We start from the raw sequence: 26,708 nt of genomic DNA, 5'->3' as shown, positions 1-26,708 counted from the left end.
GATGAGGTGCACAATCACTGGAGACTCGACACATCAATTCAATAGTAGTTGTGTTCAACAAGAGAGCTTTCAGTATTTCAACTGTAACATGTTTCTTTAATCAATCTTACAACTGATAAGCTAATTGTCAATTGTATTTTCTTTCGTCAACCAAAGTTGTTTTTGTGCACAATCATTTATTCTGTTTAACCCAATCAAGGCTACACAACAGATTCAAACAAAAAGTATTGCAGAAAATGGCTGTTCCTGTGTTATTAACTGTTTGTTGTTTTGCTCTATACAAAGAGTCTGTTGACTACTGACCTCAGAGGTATTGACTTACTAAACGTCCTCATAATTTCAGCTGTTTCCTTATTTTGCTTCAGCCAAGTTGGCATCGCAAACGTACCTAAAATGATGAGCAAGCAGTGTTATATAATGTCACGTTAAACATGTGTTGTTGAAAACATGGGCTACAGTCTACCAGTGTTCACTTCCTCTTAGTCCTAATGTTAGTAGTGAGTACAGTAGCAGGTTGTGGGATCTCTCGGGCCCAGAGAATGGATGATTTGGGTTCTGTGGTTGGTCAGGACCTGCAGCTTGTGGATCAGCTGCAGAAGGTGAGGACTAGGACTGTGTGCATCAAGGATCTCCAACTGCTCCAAATGCTTCAACTGTTGGAGGCTCAAGAACTCCTTCTCTGGTACATTGCAGTGTCTGAAATAGTAGAATAGAAAAGTGAGTCAGAATATCTGCTTGGCTTAAATTAATGAGTCAAACCTTTGGAAAATGCACACATTAGTCACTTAACATGTAGACACTTAATTAGCAGTTCACCAGTAACTTATTACTACATCTGGTTTCGTACCACAACACAGAAGTCAGATGATAATATCTCACCGCATTTTAAGGGTCATGAGCTGGGGGAATAGTTTGGGGATCTCTCCGATGCTGCTGATGCTGTTATAGCTGCATGGATCAAAGTGCAGATACAAGAGGCCTGAAGCCTGTTTCCCTAGAGCCTTCATGTCCTTCTGCTCCACCATCACCCGCTGCAGAGTTAAACTGGTCACTGTGTTGGGAATGGAGTGAGCATAAGCACTGACGGGATGGCCTTCTGGAAAACAAAACATAGGACAGTCAACCATCTCCAAATGAAGCCACGGGACAGTCAGGACTCCATACTGCTGCCCCGTACCCCACCAACTGTCAGACTCGTAAGCCCACCAACTATCAGACTCCATAGTGCTGACCCCTAACCCCACCAACTGTCATACCCGTAACCCCACCAACTGTCATACCCGTAACCCCACCAACTGTCAGACTCGTAACCCTACCAACTGTCATACCCGTAACCCCACCAACTGTCATACCCGTAACCCCACCAACTGTCAGACTCGTAACCCCACCAACTGTCATACCCGTAACCCCACCAACTGTCAGACTCGTAACCCCACCAACTGTCAGACTCGTAACCCCACCAACTGTCAGACTCGTAACCCCACCAACTGTCAGACTCGTAACCCCACAAACTGTCAGACTCGTAACCCCACAAACTGTCAGACTCGTAACCCCACCAACTGTCAGACTCGTAACCCCACCAACTGTCAGACTCGTAACCCCACCAACTGTCAGACTCGTAACCCCACCAACTGTCAGACTCGTAACCCCACCAACTGTCAGACTCGTAACCCCACAAACTGTCAGACTCGTAACCCCACAAACTGTCAGACTCGTAACCCCACAAACTGTCAGACTCGTAACCCCACAAACTGTCAGACTCGTAACCCCACAAACTGTCAGACTCCATTTTGCTGCCTCGTAACCCCACCAACCGTGCATGACATGGAAAATGCTAGTTTGGCAGCTGGCGAATCACATACTTGCAATGTTGAGAACTGTCAGTTGAGGGAGTTCCCTCAGCCATGTTTTCAGGTGGCACCTGCTGGGATCCACGTCCCTGTCTCTGTAGTCCACAGCTAGACTCTGCAGGGAGGGGAGGCACTTCAGCGCCTCTTCGGGTAAGGTGGGGTCCATGTAGTCAAGAAGCTCCAGACTGGTCAAGCCAGGTTGGCCGACCTGTGGATCATCTGAAGACAGATTTTGTCATTGCTGAATTTAATAACTTAAAATGTATGATGATATAGGCTAGTACAGGCATATAACCATATATCAACATGGACTTCACACACTAGCTGGAACATAGGCCTATGGAGTAGCCTAATCTGCTCGTGAAAACCATGTGGTAGGCTACGCTTAGCTAATCATTCCCTGTTTCACCAATGTTTTGTATGAGTAGTAAAAAAGAAACTCGGGTACTGTACAATCAAAAGCTGTTGTCTTGCGTTGTAACTTTGCAAAGGGCCTCACCTGGAAAGCCATTTGTTTTATAAATATTAAAATAATCATCTGGGAGAGAGCCATGTTGTGTTCCCATTTTCAAAGACAGATGCTTCAGATGTGGCAAGCGGTTAAGCATTAGGTGGAATATCTGTCTTGGGATAGGATGATTGCCTTCGTGATAGAGTAGAGACGTCAGGTGGGAGAGCTTTGAGACAACACTAACAATATCTGATCTTGGAGCACAGTGCATCTCGCACACACTAAAATGAGTCACTTGCTGCAGAGGCACAATTGCAGCAGACAGTCCCTGGCCACAGCGACACCTGCGAATAGCCAGCCTCTTCAAATTATGAAATTGCTTGAGAATTTCAAAGGCTTTCACGTCGAAACAATGCTCCACGGCTATTGTGGTGAGCCAAGGGAGGGATAGGGCAAGCTGTTTCCATTCTTTCAAACTTGCCTTCTGTACAACAACTGAGCTGATTTTCCTGCGGCGAAGAGTTGTCCAGAACTGCGAGGTGTAGGCACACAGCTTTTTAAGCACCACTGTGTTGCCTTTCCAAAGGGACCAGTGGTCAACCATTTTTTTGAAATATTTGCAGCATGATCTAATGTTTAGTTTGTCTGTTGTTGATAGATATCCAAACACGTGGACCCATACCTCCGATGGTAGTTGTGCAGCTCTCACCGTACGAAATGCCATATCTAAGCAATTGCGGCAATGTTGTTCTTCTATCCTGCAGGCATTCACAGGGGGAAATCGTTTAACAGTAAACATCCCGCAACATTATGCGACTATATGCGCACATTTTGTTTTTCTTTTTGGCAGCACGTTCCAAGGCCATCTCAGTGAACGGAAGTTGTTTGCGGAAGTGACGCATTTGAAATCGCCGTCCAATCACGCGACATTCGAGGGAAGTTCAAATTATGGTTCTCTGCGGTGAGTAACGTTAGTTAGCTATTTTACAGTTTATAATCAATGCATGCATTCACAAATAGTATGTAATATAGAATACATATTGAGTAAATCCGGAGTAAGCGGATTTCAAATAATTTACTTTTGAAACGGCATATGTCATTTTAGCAGCAAGCTGGCTAAAGTTGTTAGCTGGTTATCCATTCGTAGGCTTTCAGTTTTTAGCTAACGTTAGCTAGCTAGTTAGTAGCTTGCTGGGTCAACTAGCAGCTGCTGGTCACTTTGTTACTACCTCGTGATTCAACGAAAGTACGATGTAAGCTATAGCAGCCAGCTAGCCTAGTATAACCAGATTCCAGCAAATAAATAATTATCTTCTGTTTCCCCCCATAGAAACCAGCAATCAATGGAACATTTTGAAATGATCAGATCGTGGTTGCATATAGCTAGCTAGTTTACTTCAGTGGCTCCAGTTGACATTCCTCTACATATCGTAAAAAATCGATCGTGAAAAAACATGTTTACCCCGTCAAGACACAACAGAGAATCAACTTGTTTTCATGAAGAAGACCCAGTTGGTAGAGACCGAATTATTTTCCCTGCATTGAAGGATTTTAGGACAAGCGAGGTGATATCCATGGAACTCGAAAGTCCAGCCAAGGTATTTGCGAGGATGAAAGCTAGAGTACAGGCAGAGATAATACCGGTTGAGAACGAGAGGAGCAAAACGCCTAACCCCGTGAGAGAAAAGCGAATCCAAGAAGAACATGGAATAATGAGCTCGCCTAGAAAACGACATCAGCATTTGGTGAACTATGAACAAAAGGAAACCGAGGACCTTGAATTCACTTATGATGCAGAGGTTCTGACCCTTTCACCTTTTCAATCGCCAAGCCAGGGTTTGACACATTCACACTTTATGGTCCACCCCCAAGACCTTCAACGACAGTCACCGTTGAAAGACATGGGTAGTAGTGCGGTCAAGCCAACCAACATAAATGCACAAAAGCAAGGCCCAGCTCTGGATGCTTTCTCAACAAAGTCCCAAAGGAAAGCTTTGTCATACCCGCACACTCTGCTCAGCTCAAATGACACCCAACGACCAACACCCCTCAAAGACTTAAAAGGTGCCTCCCAGACAACCAACATAACTACACCAGTGAAAAGGTTAAAGTCAATGGAAGATTGCAATGGAAAAAGTCAATTTGGGGCACACAACATTGTACACGATGAACCAGTTTTCAGTAAGTTGTTTCAATTATCCTCAAATATTGTGTCAATCAAGGTTGCTCGGTTGTCAGAATACTTTAATTTATGACTTTGAGAAGTAAAATGATTTGTTTTTGTTTTCTGCACAGGGTCCGAAGTTGTTTTGGATCGACTGCCATGCCTGGATTCTAGAGCAAATACGTTTGCTCTTCTGAAAGAGAGAAGACTAAAAAGGGACCAACAAGAAGGTTATCAAGAGAGCAGCCAGCAGGATCCCATGAAAGGTGACAGCTAGAAATGCAGAGTAGTGACTGGTCTTCTGATTCTAATGACTCAAACGCCATACGTGAACTGTTATCAACCTGTGATGTCGACTCAACAAACCATCAACCGCTTTCTCTTTACAGGATGTGAGCGCAGCGTGTCGACCCGTGCACAACCCACAGTGGGCACCGGAGAGGACGCCAGTGTGAACGTGACCAGTAGTGTGCCCACTGGTCTATTAGAGACCAGCATTCCGTCGAGGCCAGATGCCGGCCTTGGTCAGTGTGAGTTTTACCATGACAAGCCTCCCCCTAGGCCCTTCCCAGACCTGGTGCACGACCCCCTCCTGCAGGTCTCACCGAAGATCTCCATTCCAAAGAAGCAGGAGGCTGTATTCCAAGCCAAGCACATAGCAGAGTCCACTGGATCCAATGTAAGTAGATGGTCTTGATGATGCTTCTTCCTTTGGATTTGTAGGCTGATGACTGGTGCTGTTTCCTCTGAGTTCATTGCTTTTAGTTTCGTATTTTTGCTCGGAGGTAATGTTTTCTTGTATGGCACTTAAGTTTTCTATCAGGGCTTGCATAACCATAGATGTATACTTATATACAGTGGGGCAAAAAAGTATTTAGTCAGCCACCAATTGTGCAAGTTCTCCCACTTAAAAAGATGAGAGGCCTGTAATTTTAATCATAGGTGCACTTAAACTATGACAGACAAAATGAGGAAAACAAATCCAGAAAATCACATTGTAGGATTTTTAATGAATTTATTTGCAAATTATGGTGGAAAATAAGTATTTGGTCACCTACAAACAAGCAAGATTTCTGGCTCTCACAGGCCTGTACTTCTTCTTTAAGAGGCTACTCTGTCCTCCACTCGTTACCTGTATTAATGGCACCTGTTTGAACTTGTTATCAGTATAAAAGACACCTGTCTACAACCTCAAACAGTCACACTCCAAACTCCACTATGGCCAAGACCAAAGAGCTGTCAAAGGACACCAGAAACAAAATTGTAGACCTGCACCAGAAATCAACTGTGGGAGCAATTATTAGGAAATGAAGACATACAAGACCACTGATAATCTCCCTCGATCTGGCGCTCCACGCAAGATCTCACCCCGTGGGGTCAAAATGATCACAAGAACGGTGAGCAAAAATCCCAGAACCACACGGGGGGACCTAGTGAATGACCTGCAGAGAGCTGGGACCAAAGTAACAAAGCCTACCATCAGCAACACACTATGCCGCCAGCGACTCAAATCCTGCAGTGCCAGACGTGTCCCCCTGCTTAAGCCAGTACATGTCCAGGCCCGTCTGAAGTTTGCTAGAGAGCATTTGGATGATCCAGAAGAAGATTGGGAGAATGTCATATGGTCAGATGAAACCAAAATATAACTTTTTGGTAAAAACTCAACTCGTCGTGTTTGGAGGACAAAGAATGCTGAGTTGCATCCAAAGAACACCATACCTACTGTGAAGCATGGGGGTGGAAACATCATGCTTTGGGGCTGTTTTTCTGCAAAGGGACCAGGATGACTGATCCGTGTAAAGGAAAGAATGAATGGGGCCATGTATCGTGAGATTTTGAGTGAAAACCTCCTTCCATCAGCAAGGGCATTGAAGATGAAACGTGAAGGGCCTCCCGGGTGGCGCAGTGGTTAAGGGCGCTGTACTGCAGCGCCAGCTGTGCCATCAGAATCCCAGGGTTCGCGCCCAGGCTCTGTCGTAACCGGCCGCGACCGGGAGGTCCATGGGGCGACACACAATTGGCCTAGCGACGTCCGGGTTAGTGAGGGCTTGGTCGGTAGGGATGTCCTTGTCTCATCGCGCACCAGCGACTCCTGTGGCGGGCCGGGCGCAGTGCGCGCCAACCAAGGTTGCCAGGTGCACGGTGTACCCTCCGACACATTGGTGCGGCTGGGTTGGATGCGCGCTGTGTTAAGAGGTGGGTTGTGTATCGGAGGACGCATGACTTTCAACCTTCGTCTCTCCCGAGCCCATACGGGAGTTGTAACGAGACAAGATAGTAGCTACTACAACAATTGGATACCACGAAATTGGGGAGAAAAAGGGGAGGAGAAAAAAAAAGATTAAACGTGGCTGGCATGACAATGATCCCAAATCACCGTCCAGGCAACGAAGGAGTGGATTCGTAAGAAGCATTTCAAGGTCCTGGAGTGGCCTAGCCAGTCTCCAGATCTCAACCCCATAGAAAATCTTTGGAGGGAGTTGAAAGTCCGTGTTGCCCAGCAACAGCCCCAAAAAATCACTGCTCTAGAGGAGATCTGCATGGAGGAATGGGCCAAAATACCAGCAACCGTGTGTGAAAACCTTGTGAAGACTTACAGAAAACATTTGACCTCTGTCATTGCCAACAAAGGGTATATAACATTGACATAAACTATTGTTATTGACCAAATACTTATTTTCCACCATAATTTGCAAATAAATTCATAAAAAATCCTACAATGTGATTTTTCTGGATTTTTTTCCCCCTCACTTTGTCTGTCATAGTTGAAGTGTACCTATGATGACAATTACAGGCCTTGCAAAATTGGGGGCTGACTAAATACTTTTTTGCCCCACTGTAACTATTTAATGTTTATTGCTTGATAGGTTACAGGGATTCACCTTAGACACTGGCTCTTGAAGAGTAGGAACGACAGGTTTTATGTGGATGGTGTCCGTGAGTAAGTAGAATTTGTTTCTCGGAATCATATGAAGTTCACTAACACATTGTTTTTGTAAAAGCAAACATTGATTCACTTACTTAGTCTGCCTCTGCTTTCCACCAAGGGATAACAAGATGCCCTGGCACAGCAACCTCATCGCAAAGCGAATCTCAACCACACACCTGAAGACTGCTTCTGGCAGCATTTACATCCTGGTGGGAAAGATGGCCCCGGATTTCAGCGGAACTCGTAAGTCAGAAATAATCAGCCATTTTGGAATATTGGGAAAGTCAGACTCCAGAAATATTAGGACAGTGACACATTTTTTTGTTTTGGTTCTGTACTCCAGCACTTTGGATTTGAAATGAGATAATGACTATGAGGATAAAGTGCAAGCTCCGCTTTCATTTTGGGGTATTCTCATCCATATTGGATGAACCGTTTAGAAATTATAGCAATTTTGTACATAGTCTCCCACTTTTAGGAGACCAAGAGTATTGGGACAAATTAACTTATGTGTATTAAAGTAGTAAAAGGTTTACTATTTGGTCCCATATTCCTATCAGGCAATTACATCAAGCTTGTGACTCTACAAACCTGTTGGATGCATTTGCTGTTTGTTTTGGTTGTGTTTCATGTTATTTTGTGCCCAATAGAAATGAAGGGTAAATAATATATTGTGTCATTTTGGAGTCACTTTTATTGTATACCGAACAAGAATATAAACAATATGTAAAGTGTTGCTCCCATGTTTCATGAGCTGAAATGAAAGATCCCCAGAAATGTTCCAGCATAGTTGAAAGATGAGGCATTGAAATCCTAAAATGGTGTCCAGAAGAAATAGGTCAGATTGAGCCGGGGGATAAAATGACAATCAAAAAGAAACATTGAAGAAAACAAATTCTAACACTAAAAAGGAAGGGTGTTACATTCAATGCCTGTTTGGGGTATTTTGTGTCGATGCCCCATATGCTGATGCCAAGGAGGCGCACACACACACACGTAAAAATAGTGGCACACACAGTTAGCCATGCTGTTTTAATTTGATTTATCTTTGATGGCTTTTGTTTTACATTGTTATTTTGTTGTTCTTGCCTCTTTTTTTTCTCTCTCTCTTTTACTGGTGGTTGGCACATCAGGTGGGTAGTTTGTTTGGGCAGTGATGGTGCTTCGGAGGGGGACAATACAGTGAGCTCAAAGTATTGGGACAGTGACACTGTTGTTGTTTTGGCTCTGTGCTCCAGCTCTTTGGATTTGAAATTATTCAATGACTAAGAAGTTAAAGTGCAGACTGTCAGCTTTCATTTGAGGTAAATTTTCGTCCATCTCGGGTGAACTGTTTTGAAATTACAGCACTTTTTATACATAGTCCCAAATTTGAATCTGTCTCATCGAATAGAATCCACTGATTCTGAATTGAAGATAAATACTTTTGCTAAGAGTATTAATACATTATCGATTTACTGACCAGTCTCTCCAAATCTCCCATCAATGCTATTTCGGGTTAATTTTTATATTAATGTAATGCTTTTTCAACCATTCCTGAACCTGAGACCAGAAGCAGGCTACCTGAGGGCAATACCAGAACAAATGGTCTATTGATTCTGTATCCTCACAACAAAAGCTGCGATGTTTGTATTTGAGCTGAAAAGCATAGTGTGAAATCTTGCGTCGTTTTATATATCAGCAGATACAGTATTCATACCCCCTTGACTTTTACCAAATGTTTTTAAAAATATATATTTTTAAAACATTTTTATTTAACTAGGCAAGTCAGTTAAGAACAAATTCTTATTTACAATGATGGACGACACTGGGCCAATTATGCGCCGCCCTTTGGGACTGTGCCTTAGATCGCTGCGCCACCTGGGAGCCCGTTGTTGCATTAGTCTTAAATCTAAATGGACTAAATTTAAAAAAAAATCTCACTCATCTACACACAATAGCGCCTCAGATTAGCGGGTTTGCGCATGCAGGAGTGGTCCTTGAGTTGCCTTGTCCCACAGTCACTTGTGTAAAACCCTTGCTTCATTGTTCATTCCTCCTGCAGCGGTTGGATAGGTACTTTCACTTGACCACTGTAACTGTTCGATTAGCCTACAGGTTAAGGTACTCAATCGAGTGGGTCGCTATATGTTTATATTGTGCTGAAAATAGCGGTGTTGTAGTGAATTTGGAGAGCAGTTTGTCATGGGACACACACAGTTAAAGTCAGAAGTTTACATACACATTAGCCAAATACATTTAAACTCAGTTTTTCACAATTCCTGACATTTAATCCAAGTAAAACTTCCCTGTCTTACGTCAGTTAGGATCAACACTTTATTTAAAGAATGTGAAATGTCAGAATAATATTAGAGAAAAGGATTTCAGGTTTTATTTCTTCAATCACATTCCCAGTGGGTCAGAAGTTTACATACACTCAGTTACTAATTGGTAGCATTGCCTTAAACAATTTAAACTTGGGTCAAATATTTTGGGTAGCCTTCCACAATAAGTTGGGTGAATTTTGGCCCATTCCTCCTGACAGAGCTGGTGTAACTGAGTCAGGTTTGTAGGCCTCCTTGGTCACACACTTTTTAAGTTCTTCCCACAAATTTTCTATAGGATTGAGGTCAGGGCTTTGTGATGGCCACTCCAATACCTTGACTTTGTTTTCCTTAAGCAATTTTGCCACAAGTTTGGAAATATGCTTGGGGTCATTGTCCATTTGGAAAAACCATTTGCAACCAAGCTTTAACTTCCTGACTGATGTTGCTTCAATATATCCACATAATTTTCCTGCCTCATGTTGCCATCTATTTTGTGAAGTGCACCAGTCCCTCCTGCAGCAAAGCACCCCCACAACATGATGCTGTCACCCCCATGCTTCATGGTTGGGATGGTGTTCTTCGGTTTGCAGCCCCCCCCCCTTTCCTCCAAACATATCGATGGTCATTATGGCCAAACACTTCTATTTTTGTTTCATCAGACCAGAGGACATTTCTCCAAAACGTACAATATTTGTCCCCATGTGCAGTTGCAAACCGCAGTATGAAGTATGAACCAGTTTATTAGATCATTACATTGTTGACCATGTTTGTTTTGCTCCTACTTTTTACCCCTTTTGAAAAAGTCTAGGGGTATGAATACTTTCTTTAGGCACTGTGCCATGGAATCAGTATATACAAAAATCTATTTGCAGCTGTTAACACCCTGGTCCTCAAATGAAACGGGTATACTTTCTATTTATGGTATTGTTTATTCCTCAGACAGTTTTGGTCCTTTATATTGGGCAGACAGGCCAGTTCCCAGCCTCCTCCCACTGCCACCTGCCGCCTCCATTTTGGGAGTAGTGCTGTAACCAATTGGTTGTTATCTTGGATTGAGCAGACCGTCAAAAAAAATTCCAATAACTCCATGTAAGACATGACACTACCATTCCAATTTACAATTTTCATTTAAAAACTAAGTATCCTTCTCAAACATATTTTCCATAAATACAGGTCTTTCATCGAACACAACATTTGAGTTCAACCATAATATTAGTTTTTCTCTGGGTGATGACATTTTAATTGTACCCAGCTCTGTATTGCCTGTTTCAGAAAGAGATACTTTAAACAAGGTTTCATTTTCAATGAACCCGAAAATGAGAACTGTCAATCTGCATAAATGCTTTCTTGTTTTTTGTGCCTTTCTCCTTGACCAGAACTCCCAATATGGCTGTTGAAGAAGTTTGTCTTTGGCTTTCCAACGGATTGGAAGAAATACCTTGAGCTCTTTTTGTCAGAGCCGAAAGGGTACGTTGTGTCACTGTGGTCCGAACCGTTTGTATCAAGCGTCTCATAGGAGGAGTGCCGATCTAGGATCTGGTCCCCCTGTGACCGAAATGTAAAACCGATCCTAGAACACTCCTGTGAGAGACTTTATACAAATGGCTAATGATGGGGGGGTCAGTAAGTTACTTATATTGTTTTAAACTGTATCCACTATTATTTTTGCACTAGTCAGCTGTACCTGCACCAAAACTGTGAGTAAGACCTTTAAATACGTCAACATTCACAAATCCCAGGACCAGACAGATTACCAGGAACTCCGAGCGCTGACCATTTTCAAGCTCTCCCTGAGCCAGTCTTTAAAACCTTATTGTTTCAAGCAGACAACCATAGTTCCTGTGCCCAGGAACGCCAAGGTAACCTGTCTAAATCACTATCGCCCCGTGGCACATCTGTAGCCATTAAATGCTTTGAAAGACTTGTCATGGCTCACCTCAACACCATCCCAGAGACCATGGACCCACTCAAATTCAGATACCGCGCCAAAAGATCCACAGATGACGCAATCTCGATTGCACTCCACACTGCCCTTTCACACCTGGACAAAAGGAACACTTATGTGAGAATGATGTTCATTGACTACAGCTCAGTGTTCAACACCATAGTTCCCTCAAAGCTTATCTCTAAGCTTTGGACCCTGGGACTAAACACCTCCCTCTGCAACTGGACCCTGTACTTTCTGACGGGCCGCCCCCAGGTGGTAAGGGTAGGTAACAACACATCCACCATCCAGGGGTGCGTGCTCGGTCCCTTCCTGTACTCCCTGTTCACCCACGACTGCACGGCCACGCACGACTCACACCGCCATTAAGTTTGCAGACATTACGGTGGTAGGCCTGATCACCAACGGCAATGAGACAGCCTATAGGGTGGAGGTCAGAGACACCAGGACAACAACCCCCCCCATGTTAGCAAGACAAAGGAGCTGATCATGGACTACAGGAAACGGAGGACCGTTGTGATGTGTTGTTGCCTACCCTTACCACGGGAGCTTCAAGTTCCTTGGTGTACACATCACTGAGGTCCTATCATGGTCCAAACACACCAACAGTCATGAAGAGGGCATGACAATGCCTATTTCCCCTCAGGAGGCTGAAAAGATTTGTTATGGGACCTCAGATTTAAAAAAGAAAAAAGGTTCTACAGCTGCTCCATTGATCATCCTGACTCGTTGCATCACAGCCTGGTATGGCAATTGCTCTGCAAAATTGTCAGATTCCAGCCATCCAAGTCATAGACTGTTCTCTCTGCTTCCGCACAGCAAGGGGTACCAGAGCGTCAAGTCTGGGACCAACAGGCTCCTGAAAAGCTTCTACCACTAAGCCATAAGACTGCTGAACATTTAATCAAATGACCACCCAGACTATTTACATCGACCCCATTATTATTATTATTTTTTGCACAGGCTCAATGTACACACTGGATTCTAACCACACACTCACTGATACTCCAACACACACATGGACACACACAAAACACACATTCACATTCCTTCACACTCTTCATACTCAGCTGCTACTATGCATAGTCATTTTACCTCGACCTACATATTACCTCGACTAACCGGTGCCCCCGCACATTGACTCGGTACTGGTACCCCTTGTATATAGCCTTGTTATTGTTATTTTATTGTGTTACTATTATTCCTTTTTGTTTATTTAATTTAACACATTTTTCATACTTAAAAAAAAAACCTCTACATTGTTTAAGAACTTGTAAGGAAGCTTTTCACGGGAAGGTCTACACCTATTGTATTCCGCGCATGTGACAAATACATTTCCTTTAATTTGAAAGCTCCTTATTTTTCTTTCATAGCTTGTTCTCCATTTTATTTGAAAATAAAATCTTCTCCCTTTGGGCTACTCAGGTTGAACACTGTAGTCATATCGGTTAACATCCAGTCTTTCTGTTGGGTCTTCAAATGCAGTTCAGAAGGTAAAAAGGGGAGCAAGGGCCTGATAACACCCCGGAACCAAAACCACCTCTCCACCAAGACGCAGGACAACACATCCCAAAAGCCCAATGCCACTAAGAGATGTGAGTCCAAAAGTTGGCATCACAAATGCTCACTGTATTTATACTGGCAGTTACATGTCTGTTGTTTTCATCAAGATTCGATTCATTGCTATTTCTCTGTAGAGACTTTCTTCCTGTTTTGTTTTTAATCTTCCTGTTTATGTTTAATCTTCCTTGTCCTGCAGCTGCTCGTTCCTGTGCCACCAGTGCGGTGAACGGTGCTAATGTTTCCCGGAGTGGCCGCCTTATCAAACCTCCTCTGGAGTACTGGAAAGGGGCCAGAGTCCTCTTGGATTCTGACATGAACGTCACCATTCATGGGGGTTATGACGATTCTTCTATGCTTTACTCTGTAAGCTGTTCCATGGACCTCTGCTTCAATTAGTCTTCTGTTGTAGAGCACCGTATCTCCCCAGCCATTCTACCTATTCTATATATTGTTCTAACACATCTGAGTCCACTAATCACCAAGCCCCTTCATTAGTTGAATCAGGTGCTCTAGTTGTGGAATTACATTCAACACGTGGAGCGGCTGGGTGTAATCAGAGGTTTGGGACACACCGCATCCCATTGCTGGTTGCCTCTGAATCTAAGCAGGGTTGGTCCTGGTCGGTTCCTGGATGAGGGCCAGTAGGAGGCACTCTTTCCTCTGGTCTAAAAACAAATATCCCAATGCCCCAGGGCAGTGATTGGGGACATTGCCCTGTGTAGGGTGCCGTCTTTCGGATGGGACGTCAAACTGGTGTCCTGGCACTTATCGTAAGAGATGGGGTGTTAACCCCGGTGTTCTGACTAAATTTCCAATCTGGCTCTCATACCATCACTGTTACGTAATCATGCCCAGCTTCCAATTGGCTCATTCATTTCCCCTCTCCCCTGTAACTATTCCCCATGTCGTTGCTTTACATGAGAATGTGTTCTCAGTCAACTTACCTTGTAAAATGAAGGTAAAATATTCATTGCTATGCTATTTCCCTACTTTCTCAGCAAGTCAGCACACCTGTAGCCAGAGTACTGTTAGACGGACCACCAAAACCGGCCAAGGTTTTCTTACCTCCAGCGGAAGGTTTGGAATGCATTTATCGTCATATTCTAGCTCCAACAAAGATGGGGACTACATTGTATTTGACAGTGTTATGTTGTGTTCTACAGAGCGGCTGCGAGGTGACACTAGTGAAGAGGAGACTATGCCTCTGAGAAAGGTGAAGGCTTATCACCGGCCTTCGAAGTCAAAGCCAGAGGATAAGTCACCTCACAGGGCCCCCAAGTCTCGGTGGTGTAAGGCTGAAGACAACGTCCTTTCCAGGGTCCCCAAAAGGCCCAAGAACGCCAGCCGAGAGCCTCACAGGTCCATGTCTTTGGAGAACCCCTCTCACAGGTACAGAGGAAGACCCAATGAAGAAAGTCCAAACTCTCAGTGGTCTAAGCCTGAGAACCCCTCCACCAAGGGTCCGGGCAGGCCCAAGAGGGTCAGCCCAGCATCTCAGGGGTCCAAGTCTGAAGTGATCCTCTCTCCCAAGCGCCAGGGTCGGCCCAGGAAGACTGGCCAAAGATCTTGGAGTGCAACGGCGCCTGCCGCGTATGCAGACCGTGCCCCACAATCCCCTCCACGTCGCTATCTCCGGGGTGCTAACAAACAGCACAGCGATGACTCGGACAAAGCCAATACATCCTCAGAGCTGTTACCAGTGAAACAAGTCAATTATTCAGAAAAAGTAGACCCTCCGAGAGTGCTTGATTTGCCAAAGAAGAGGGTCCGTCGTCAGATGCTCCCAGCGAAACTCCTGGATGACATTGTGAAAGATACGGGGAATCCTGCGCCCACAACGACCTACCCACGGAGGCTGACGCGGAATAGGAACGTTCAGTACGTTAGTCACAGTACTGACATAGAGTCCCAGTCTGATGACGACTTCACACAGAAGAAAAAGCCCAAGGCAGTCAAAACGGGACCCGTAAAGTCACGGGGTACGATAACACGTGGAAGGGTTCTGGAAGGTTCTCAGACATCATCGGGTGGTTCGTCGACTTCCCAGGACGACTGTAAGAAGAAATTGAGTAAAAGGGACAGTCCACTGACACTGAGAGGAAAAGGCAGCAAGTTCCTCAGGGTTCAGCAGAGAGAAAAGGAAGAAAATGGAGATCAGTGGACAGAGGCAGAACTGTTGAAACTACATGAGTAAGTTTGCTACAGTTGTCTTCATAGTGGTATTATGTACAAACAAATGGCAGTGAGCAGCCAAATGACCATAATATAGTTGACGAGAAAGTATGTCATCACTCGGTTTACTCAACTCTGGTTAAACAATAGTCTCCTTATATAATGTACAATGTTGAAGAAAAGTTTCAAATTAGCTAGCATGCTTAAAATGTGTGCAACGTAGGGCCTCCCGGGTGGCGCAGTGGTTAAGGGCGCTGTACTGCAGCTGTGCCACCAGATACTCTGGGTTCGCGCCCAGGCTCTGTCGCGACCGGGAGGTCCGTGGGGCGACGCACAATTGGTCTAACGTCGTCTGGGTTAGGGAGGGCTTGGCCGGTAGGGATATCCTTGTCTCATCGCGCACCAGCGACTCCTGTGACGGGCCGGGCGCAACCAAGGTTGCCAGGTGCACGGTGTTTCCTCCGACACATTGGTGCAGCTGGCTTCCGGGTTGGATGCCCGCTGTGTTAAGAAGCAGTGCAGCTTGGTTGGGTTGTGTATCGGAGGACGCATGACTTTCAACCTTCGTCTCTCCCGAGCCCGTACGGGAGTTGTAGCGATGAGACAAGATAGTAGCTACTAAACAATTGGATACCACGAAATTGAAGAGAAAAAGGGGGAAATTTAAATTTAAAAATGTATATAAAAAAAAAAGTGTGCAATGTGCATTGTTTATACATAAACAGTATGTCAACTTCCTGTGTGTACGTTTGGCTTTCAGGGCTGTGACGTCACTTCCTAAACACACTTCTGACTTCTGGGTGAACGTTGCCATGGAGGTGGGCAGCCATTCAGCTGAGGACTGTCAGAAGCAATACAATGTCCAGGCCCCTACTTTCTTGGCACCTTCCAAGGCCACCAAGAAAAGAGACGTTCAGCAGAAGAAGGAGCCATGTAAGTTACCTTGTCTAGCATTTTTATCCTTAATAAATCCATCAAGGCATCTTGATGTATTCGTGTAGGTTTCCCATCCAAGCTCTAACCAAGACAGTCCCTGCTTAGCTTCTGTGATTTACACATTTACTTTTAAATGTTAAATCACAATCTATACAATCTGTCCATTTAATAAGATTTACAGAGAATCTATGTACTTGTATTTATTACGGATCCCCACTCTTCCTGGGGTCCAGCATAATTAAGGCAGTTATACCATTTCAAAACATTAGAATACATTCACAACAGATTTTACAACAACATTACGTGTGTGTGTTTTCAGGCCCCTATTCTACTACCACATATCTACAACACAAAATCTGTGTATAGTGCTTGTGTTATTTTGTGTTTGTATGCATGTGCCTATGTTTGTTGCTTCACAGTCCCCGCTGTGACAATGTCATATATTATATTTGAACTGTAGTGGTGGAACCACCCCGAATAACTGCAAGGAAGGGCACGCTGAAGCGGAAGCAGCAGGTGCGAAACCTCCTGGACCACATGCCCAAAGACGACCACGATGACATCTTCAACAGCTCGCCCATGCAGAACAAGCGGGTGAAGGTGTGTTTCCGCCTGGGGTGCACCATTTCAACCACTCGGCAATGTTTCGTTTTTTAAAAGTTATTTTGGAAAATATTGCTTATATGCACATAATGTGGTGCTGGAGGTCAAAGAATACATTCAGCAAAATTAAAAGAAGTCTCTGCACACATTGTAGAATAATAGTGAAGACATCAAAACTATGAAATAGCACATGGAATCATGTAGTAACCAAAAAAAGTATTAAACAAATAAAACATATATTTGAGATTCAAATAGCCTTTGCCTTGATGACCGCTTTGCACACTCTTGACATTCTCCCAACCAGCTTCACCTGGAATGCTTTTCCAACAGTCTTGAAGGAGTTCCCACATATGCTGAGCACTTGTTGGCTGCTTTTCCTTCACTCTGCAGTCCCGACTCATCCCAAACCATCTCAGTCGGGGGATTGTGGAGGCTTGGTCATCTAATGCAGCACTCCATCACTCTCATTTTTGGTAAAATAGCCCTTGCACCGCCTGGAGGTGTGTTGGGTCATTGTCCTGTTGATAAACTAATTATAGTCCCACTAAGCCCAAACCAGATGGGATGGCGTATCGCTGTGGTAGCCATGCTGGTTCAGTCTGCGTTGCATTCTAAAGCACTCCCACACCATAACACCACCTCCTCCATGCTATACGGTGGGAAATACACATGCGGAGATCATCCGTACCGCGTGTCACAAAGACGGGGGTTGGAACCAAAAATCTCCAATTTGGACTCATCAGACCAAAGGACAAATTTCCACTGGTCTAATGTACATTGCTCATGTTTCTTGGCACAAGCAAGTCTCTTCTTATTGGTGTCCTTTAGTAGTGGTTTCTTGGCAGCAATTCAACCATGAAGGCCTGAGTCTCCTCTGAGCATGAGATGTGTCCATTACTTGAACTCTGAAGCATTTATTTGGACTGCAATTTCTGAGACTGGTAACTCTGATGAACGTATTCTCTGCAGCAGAGGTAACTCTGGGTCTTCCATTCCTGTGGCAGTCCTCATGAGAGCCAGTTTCATCATAGACTACATTTGAAGAAATGTTCAAAGTTCTTGAAATTTTCCGTATTGACTGACCTTCATGTCTTTTACTAAAGTAATGATCAACTGTCGTTTCTCTTTGCTTATTTGAGCTGTTCTTGCGATTTAATATGGACTTGGTCTTTTACCAAATAGGGATATCTTTTGTATACCACCCCTACCTTGTCACAACACAACTGATTGGCTCCAACACATTAAGAAGGAATGAAATTCCACAAATTGAATTTTTACAAGGCATACCTGTTAATTTAAATGCATTCCAGGTGACTACCTCATGAAGCTGGTTGAAAGAATGTCACGTGTGCAAAGCTGTCAAGGCAAAGGGTGGCTATTTCATTCTCAAATATAATATATATTTTGATTTGTTTAACACTTTTTTGGGGTTACTACATGAAGCAGCCAACAAGTGCTCTGCATATGTGGGAACTCCTTCAAGACTCTTGGGGCGGCAGGGTAGCCTAGTGTTGGACTAGTAACTGGAAGGTTGAAAGTTCAAATCCCCGAGCTGACATGGTACAAATCCGTTCTGCCCCTGAACAGGCAGTTAACCCACTGTTCCTAGGCCGTCATTGTAAATAAGAATTGGTTCTTAACTGACCTGCCTTAAATAAAGGTTGTTTTTTTTTAAACGTGAAGCTGGTTGAGAGAATGCTAAGAGTCTGCAAAGCTGTCATCAAGGCAAAGGGTGGCTACTTTGAAGAATCTCAAATATATTTTGATTTGTTTAACGCATTTTTTGGGTTACTACATGTGTTATTTAATAGTTTTGATGTCTTCATTATTATTCTACAATGTAGAAAATAGTAAGAATAAAAAAAAACCCTTGAACAAGTAGGTGTTATAAAACCTTTTACTGGTAGTGTAGAGAGATTGTCATGTTGCTTTCATGTGCAAAATGTATATTTAACAGCAGCTGATAGATTGCTTGTGTACCAAATTGATATTTCAAGACAGCCGACAGCATAAAAGAAGTCTTGTAGCAGTCAGAAATGGAGTGCCAGAACTGAATGTGCCCTCTTGTGAATTAGTTGCCCACAGTGTCTCCCAATGGGAAAGAAGATGTGTTCATGGACTCTGAGCATGACCCACAAACCCCCAGCTCATCAAGATTCCCATCAGTGAAAACTCCTCAGTGTCTCCACATCACCCCCGGCATGATGGGCTCTGTGAACAGGTTGGTATAGCATGGTGACCCTGGCCTGATGGGCTCGGGGAACACAGTGGGGACACGGTGGTTAGAGCATGGCCCTTGCAATGCCAGGGTAGTGGGTTCGACACATCTGAAATCAGGCTACCTGATGGAACTTTTGATAAATGCAGAAAATCGCCAATCAAAATAAACGTTTTACCACAGTGACCATGTTATTTTTGCGAAGCCTATTTGATTCTTTACGTTTATGTGAAAACTATTTCTAAGATGCGTACTTTGTTTTTCCGAACTCACTTCACTTGCGCATAAACACGGAGTGTACAAAACATTAGAAACACCTGCTCTTTCCATGAGATTGACTCGCTGAAAACAATGATTCCTTATTGATGTCACTTGTTAAATCCACTTCAATCAGTGTAGATGAAGGGGAGGAGACATGTTAAAGAAGGTTTAAGCCTTGAGACATGGATTGTGTATGTGTGCCATTGAGTGAATGGGGGGAGGGGGGAAAAAAGTGCTTTTGAACGATGTAGCGTAGTAGGTGCCAGGTGCACCGGTTTGTGTCAAGAACGGCAACGCTGCTGGGTTTTTCACGCTCAACAGTTTCCCCATGTGTATCAAGAATGGTCCACCACCCCAAGGACATCTAAACAACTTTGGCTGTGGGAAGCATTGGAGTCAACATGGGCCAGGATCCTTGTAGAGTCCATGCCCTGATGAATTTGGGGGGGTGCGTGCAACTCAATATTAGGAAGGTGTTATTGATGTTTTGTACACTCAGTGCTGATCAAATACACTGCTGGAACGCCGATTTAATAAGCTGTTTACATGTCCTAATAGTTTGATAGATTGATCAGAAAAACAATGTTTTAATCTGCGCATGCTCACTTCAATTTTGACTTTTCTCCAATTTTAAGATAAGTAGAATGTGTGTACATTTTCCCATACAAGGTCTTCTACCATAATCAGTTATTTGTTGAATTATTAGTGTGCATGTAAACGTACTCATTGACATGTTTTTGTTGAGAGGTGATACTACCAGTAAATAAATGAATGATTGTTGGTTTTCTCACCATTTGTAAAATCAGAAACTTTTCATCAAATTTTTTCAGAGACAACGATGACAGGTATATCTACCAACTTCAAAAAAGAATGAAAAAAGGCCAAGCGAAGCTGCACAAATTGGGGGCTGCTTCAAAGGTAGGCTGTTTTGAAAGGAATATTTCTGAGGAGCTTATTGACCAAAGAAGGGCCATATACACACACACACACACACACACACACACATATATATATATACAACTGTCTAGTGTAGTGCTCTGGGGAAAATGTGAGTCGGGAGAGGAGACCTTTTTAAAGTCATTCAGTCATAAGAATATGCCCACAGAGTTCTTATTGTTAAACAGGATGCATATACCACAGGAGGATAGTGGCACCTTAATTGGGAAGGACGGGCTCGTGGTGATGGCTGGAGCGGAATGATTTGAATGACGTCAAACACATGGTTTCCGTTCAATTCGCTCCGTTCTAGCCGTTATTATGAGCTGTCCTCCCCTGCGCAGTCTCCACTTATATATAATATACAGACAGAATTTTATTCAATGTTTTTCTGCATTTTCCATCTAGTACATGCAAACTCCATCAGCCAAACGTGTTTTGAAGAGATGCAATACCGGTAAGTGTTCTTTTGAATTAAGATTTTGTCTTGATGTATTTTTATACTTGCATAACTTGAGAATTTGGAAACTTTATTGACTCAATAATGTTTTACTTGTGTTTCAGCGGAGAATGATTCTTTTGTGGTGTGGGAAATGTTCCCTGACAAGTACGACCATTCAGGGGAAAGTGGGGAAGAAGAGGATTATTATTTTATGGATGATGACTGAGCTGCAGATTCACCATGGTTCTCTTCACTAGACTCCAAGCAGGCCGAAAAGGGGAGGGACCTACCTGACTTTATCTAATAAGAAATGCTAGTTTTCCTTGCAAAACGTTTAGCTATCGTTTGTACTAATTAATACACCCTGTTTGGATTATTACGTTTTAAAACAGGACATGAAATGCTGTAACATTGTCAAAAGTTATACATACACTGTATAGTTGTCAATTACGTTCTGTGATTCAATCCCCACTGCTGTTTTAAAATGTGTTTAACATGTTTTGTTTATATATTGTGCCACTAAATGCAGAGGCTTTTTACAATAAATGTTAACTCTAGTTCTTTGCGCGACTCCAATAAATTTGGACTTCTTTTTACTTGTTAGCAAAACTATTTTAGAGGTACTTGTTTGGTGTTGAGAATTTTTTTGGTTGAGGGGGGTTGCGGGCAGAACATTTTTGCCCTTGCTACAGTCTGCTATATCGGTCTACTAGTAGAGGACTAGCAAAGGACCAGTGCACTACTTTTATGATTCTTTAAAAAATATATTTATTATTATTCAGATTTTTTCAGGGGGTGTTGCAGTACCCCAACCTCCCACAGCTATGGCCCCTGTGTCCTGATATGCAGCTCAGACTGATCAAGACATTTTGTGAGCAAACAATCCAATTGTTGCAGAACCAATGAGAAAAATAATAGTTTTTTTCTACACACAATATACATTGTCAACTATATCACCTTTTTACATATTACTGAACAACATAAAATGTTGGTATATTACAAATTATAGAGTATTTCCATCATGAAACAGCTCATCATATAATCTATTTTCAGGACCCCAGAAGACAGGGCTCATGTAGGCACGATTGGCCCCACAGAGGTTGGAGCGAACCTTTGCTTTGAGGCAGCAGAATGTGGACAAACTGGAAGACCTGTTGCTACTGGTGTTGGAGCCAGTCTGCACAATATGGTAGAAATCGTTGTCATGCTTAAAATGGCAAACATTAAGCCATTTCTGGCTTCACTTTAACAATCTAGTTGATTCGGAGATGAAACTTTAGCTACTTTTATCCCCTTGTATATCATTGTTGTATTACCATGTACTCTCATAGAAGGCCTTTATAGTACTGTCAATCCTGTCTGTTTAAGGCAAGCATGCATGCTGAGCAACTTTGAGAAAGAAAGGCATTTGTGCCTGGCCGACAGTTACCACAGTCAATCATAAACCCTGCCTATTTCAACAATTTATCTAATTAAAATGTGATTTTAAACGTAACGTTAACCACACTTAACATTAAATTAAAATCAAAAAGCACATTTTTGTTTTCATCCATTTTTACGATAGACCAATTTTACTTTGTGGAAACCGTTGTGCCTGTTGAATCACACGAGTATCTGCCCTCTAATTGGCTAGAATAATCCCACCTGATCTTGCCGCTCCTCCTGACTGCCTTGCATTTTTGAAGAGGTTTATTTTAATTGTTAGTGGCTACTGGAGTATCAGGTTAATTTAATGGATAATCTGTGACCATCCTTACTCCAGGACTTCCTCACACAAATTCCTTAACAACAAAGTTGCTCAGTGTGTAGAATGTAACGTCTTTCATTTGAATAAACCCAGCCCAATTCTCAAAGGATTGGGTGAAATCATTATTTTCGGTTAAAACATCAGGGCCATATTCAGTTGGCACAACGTTTTGAAACGTTACAGATTGAAATGTCATGAATAGGCATGTTTGTTCTACATAATATATTTCCATCTGAACGTTCCACAACGCTATTCACCGATGGGCTAAGACTTAACCACCCATGTCTGGGCCCAAGCAAAACTAATCATAGATCAGCATTCCTTCTCTGCGATTCTTTATGAACACAGACCCTGAACTCCATACAGTTGCCACCGAAAGTGAGGCTTTCTTCGTCTCCTGTTTCAAGAGTGGCACAGACTCCTGCTTCCAGGCAGCGAGTTTCACTGCTTCGTGAGAAATGGCCACTCCCCTAGGAGGTGATCGTCTGCATACCCGGTGCACAAGGATGTTCTCCAGCGTCTTGGCTTCAGTTGTGAAAGAAATACAACTGACATCTGATAATAGCTATAGTCTTGTGAGTGAAGCTGTAGGTAGCTAGCACGGTTAAAGGTATGTAGCTAGTATGGTTATAGGTAGGTAGCAAGTATGGTTAAAGGTAGGTAGCTGTAGGAAGCTAGTACAGTTATATGTAGGTAGCTAGTACGATTATAGGTAGGTAGCTAGTACAGTTATAGGTAGGTGTAACAGTATAATTTTACGTCCGTCCCCTCGCCCATACCCGGGCGCGAACCAGGGACCCTCTGCACACATCGACAACAGTCACCCTCGAAGCATCGTTACCCATCGCTCCACAAAAGCTGCGGCCCTTGCAGAGCAAGGGGAACTACTACTTCAAGGTCTCAGAGCAAGTGACGTAACCGATTGAAACGCTATTTAGCGCGCACCGCTAACTAAGCTAGCCGTTTCACATCCGTTACATAGGTAGCTAGTATGGTTATAGGTAGGTAGCTAGTACGGTTATAGGTAGGTAGCTAGTATGGTTATAGGTAGCTAGTATGGTTATAGGTAGGTAGGTAGCTAGTACAGTAATCGGTGGTAGCTAGTACGGTAATAAGAGGTAGCTGTAGGTAGCTAGTATGGTAATGGGTAGGTAGCTAGTACTGTAATAGGTAGGTAGCTGTAGGTAGCTAGTATGGTAATGGGTAGGTAGCTAGTACAGTAATAGGTAGGTAGCTGTAGGTAGCTAGTATGGTTATAGGTAGGCAGCTATAGGTAGCTAGTATGGTTATGGGTAGGTAGCTGTAGATAGCTAGTACAGTAATAGTTTAACAAGCAGTTAAGGTTGTGACAATGTTATGGATGTGATAATGCTTTCCACTCAATGGGCAGGACCTCAATGAAGTGTTGACAAAGAGGAGACGGTCTGGAGCAAAGTTCCATCTTGGGAACACACCTGCCAGTTGAACGAAAATACAGTGGGGCAAATATGACCAGTAATATACCCTCCCTTTGTAACCCTATCTAGACTACTTGAATAGTGTAAACCCAAGCAGGTGTGGATGTTGTAAGAGGTGTCTGTGGTGGTCATTGTTACTCTGGTAATGTGTGTGTAGTATCATGTAAGAATTTGTTCTTAACTGACTTGCCTAATTAAATAAAGAGAAAAATATATATTTTTTTAGTTAGGCAGGTCTATGAAACAATGATTTAAATGACTTACTTAAATTGTGGACAACCGTTTTTTTTGTAATCCATACTAGTCATCTTGGATAAAATGAGAAATTCCATGAAGTCTGTTTTCATACTTGAACTGTATCACCTCATGTGATAGTGGAACGGGCTGCAGACACCTGACTAAAGGAGAACTCTTTCCGACCAAGTGTCCCTGTGTAACAGTATAACTTTAAACCGTCCCCTCGCCCATATCCGGGCTCGAACCAGGGACCCTCTGCACACATCAACAACAGTCACCCACGAAGCATCGTTACCCATCGCTCCACAAACGCTGCGGCCCTTACAGAGCAAGGGCAACTACTACTTCAAGGTCTCAGAGCAAGTGACGTCACCGATTGAAACGCTATTTAGCGCGCACCACCGCTAACTAAGCTAGCCATTTCACATCCGTTACACCTGAATCAAGGTGAGTAAGGAGGAGGAGACGGTGCTATAGACAGCACTATAGAGGCCGGCGTGCGGGATTCCGGACGAGACTACGTCGGTGAGTGGATAAATCGCCTCTACCCTCCATTCACTGGAGAATAAACTGGATGAGCTCCATTCGAGACTATTAGTTGGTTAACTAATCTTAAAAACTGTAACATCCTATGTTTCTCCGAGTCATGGCTGAACAAGGACGGTAAATATAAATCTAGCTATTTTTTCTATACATCGGCGGCAGGACAGAGCGGTGGAGTCAGGAAGCTCAGGGGAGGTGGTGTGTCTCTTTGTTAACAACAGCTGGTGCGTGATCTCTAATGTTAAGGAAGTCTCACGGTTCTTCTAGCCTGTTAGAATACCTCATGATAAGGGGTGGTAGACCATACTATTTACTAAGAGAGTCTAGATCTATATTTTTTGTAGCTGTCTATTTAACACCACAAACCGATGCTGGCACTAAGACCGCCCAACGAGCTGTATAGAGCCATGAGCAAACAACATATGCTCACCCATAGGTGGTTCTCCTAGTGCATTTAACATTTACATTTAAGTCATTTAGCAGACGCTCTTATCCAGAGCGACTTACAAATTGGTGCATTCACCTTATGACATCCAGTGGAACAGTCACTTTACAATAGTGCATCTAAATCTTAAAAGGGGGGTGAGAAGGATTACTTATCCTATCCTAGGTATTCCTTAAAGAGGTGGGGTTTCAGGTGTCTCTGGAAGGTGGTGATTGACTCCGCTGTCCTGGCGTCGTGAGGGAGTTTGTTCCACCATTGGGGGGCCAGAGCAGCGAACAGTTTTGACTGGGCTGAGCGGGAACTGTACTTCCTCAGTGGTAGGGAGGCGAGCAGGCCAGAGGTGGATGAACGCAGTGCCCTTGTTTGGGTGTAGGGCCTGATCAGAGCCTGGAGGTACTGAGGTGCCGTTCCCCTCACAGCTCCGTAGGCAAGCACCATGGTCTTGTAGCGGATGCGAGCTTCAACTGGAAGCCAGTGGAGAGAGCGGAGGAGCGGGGTGATGTGAGAGAACTTGGGAAGGTTGAACACCAGACGGGCTGCGGCGTTCTGGATGAGTTGTAGGGGTTTAATGGCACAGGCAGGGAGCCCAGCCAACAGCGAGTTGCAGTAATCCAGACGGGAGATGACAAGTGCCTGGATTAGGACCTGCGCCGTTTCCTGTGTGAGGCAGGGTCGTACTCTGCGGATGTTGTAGAGCATGAACCTGACTACTCTTGACTTTCGCCTCTCCCGAGTCCGTACGGCTTTTGCCGACATGGTTCAAGACTATAACTACCAATTGAATATCACAACATTCGGGATAAAAATACTAAAACTCTTATCCTCTTGATTCCTGCTTACAAGCAAAAACTCACAGGAAGTACCAGGGACACGCTTAATACAGAAGTGGTCTGATGAAGTGGATGCTAAGCTACTGGACTGTTTTGCTAGCTCAGACTGGAATATGTTCCGAGATTCATCCGAGGTAAACCCAACAGCGAACTGTCCAATAGCGCGAGCCTACCGGACGAGCTAAATACCTTCTATGTTCGCATCGAGGCTAGCAACACTGAACCATGCAAGAGAGCACCAGTTCTGGATGACCATAGTACTATCGCCCTGTAGCACTTGACAAGGCATTTTCCCCCTCAGGAGGCTGAAAAGATTTGGCATGCGCCATCAGTTTGTCAAAAAGTTATACAGCTGCACCATTGAGAGCATTTTAACTGGCTTACATCACCACTTGGTATGGCAACTGCTTGGCATCCGACCGCAAGGCGCTACAGAGGGTTCTGCGTACAGCCCAATACAACTCCAGCCACCCTTTCTCTCTGCTACCGCACGGCAAGCGGTACTGATGCATGGTTAACTATTTAACTATCTGCATTGAAACCTTTTGCACTAACTCTATTGATTCATCACATATGCTGCTGTTACTGTTTTATCTATTCTTTTGACTAGTAACTTTATCCCTGCCCATATGTACATAACTACCTAATTTACCTCGTACTCCTGCACAGCAAC

General features: G+C 43.7%; 2 protein-coding genes across 5 annotated transcripts; one reads left to right on the top strand and one right to left on the bottom strand.

Annotated features, from left to right (window-relative positions):
• Positions 1-75: 75 nt before the first annotated feature.
• On the bottom strand, positions 76-3,860 carry im:7136021 (uncharacterized). Of its 3 annotated transcripts, none has more exons than XM_035755681.2 (4): positions 3,764-3,860; positions 1,863-2,069; positions 880-1,096; positions 76-696 (listed from the first exon to the last, which is right to left on the bottom strand). In XM_035755681.2, the coding sequence occupies exons 2-4, from the start codon at positions 2,014-2,016 to the stop codon at positions 492-494; spliced, it is 576 nt and encodes a 191-aa protein (XP_035611574.1). In that variant the 5' UTR covers positions 2,017-2,069; positions 3,764-3,860; the 3' UTR covers positions 76-491. The 3 variants fall into 3 exon arrangements, with proteins under 3 accessions (XP_035611574.1, XP_035611573.1, XP_035611572.1); XM_035755680.2 differs by lacking the exon at positions 3,764-3,860 and adding an exon at positions 2,984-3,185; XM_035755679.2 differs by lacking the exon at positions 3,764-3,860 and adding an exon at positions 2,350-3,100.
• mis18bp1 (MIS18 binding protein 1) lies at positions 3,151-21,333 on the top strand. 2 transcript variants are annotated; one of them, XM_035755675.2, is made up of 17 exons: positions 3,151-3,262; positions 3,632-4,482; positions 4,597-4,731; positions 4,855-5,144; positions 7,333-7,406; positions 7,513-7,637; positions 11,077-11,167; positions 13,131-13,240; positions 13,405-13,571; positions 14,207-14,285; positions 14,372-15,398; positions 16,141-16,313; positions 16,777-16,916; positions 18,995-19,140; positions 20,229-20,316; positions 20,743-20,791; positions 20,899-21,333. In XM_035755675.2, the coding sequence occupies exons 2-17, from the start codon at positions 3,756-3,758 to the stop codon at positions 21,000-21,002; spliced, it is 3,525 nt and encodes a 1,174-aa protein (XP_035611568.1). In that variant the 5' UTR covers positions 3,151-3,262; positions 3,632-3,755; the 3' UTR covers positions 21,003-21,333. The 2 variants fall into 2 exon arrangements, with proteins under 2 accessions (XP_035611568.1, XP_035611571.1); XM_035755678.2 differs by lacking the exon at positions 3,151-3,262 and adding an exon at positions 3,286-3,554.
• The last annotated feature ends 5,375 nt before the right edge of the window (positions 21,334-26,708 follow it).

This window comes from Oncorhynchus keta, chromosome 29, assembly GCF_023373465.1.
Source record: "Oncorhynchus keta strain PuntledgeMale-10-30-2019 chromosome 29, Oket_V2, whole genome shotgun sequence".
Classification (NCBI taxonomy): Eukaryota; Metazoa; Chordata; class Actinopteri; order Salmoniformes; family Salmonidae; genus Oncorhynchus; species Oncorhynchus keta.
The sequence above is the reverse complement of the archived record's forward strand: the minus strand, read 5'-3'. Positions and strand labels throughout refer to the sequence as shown.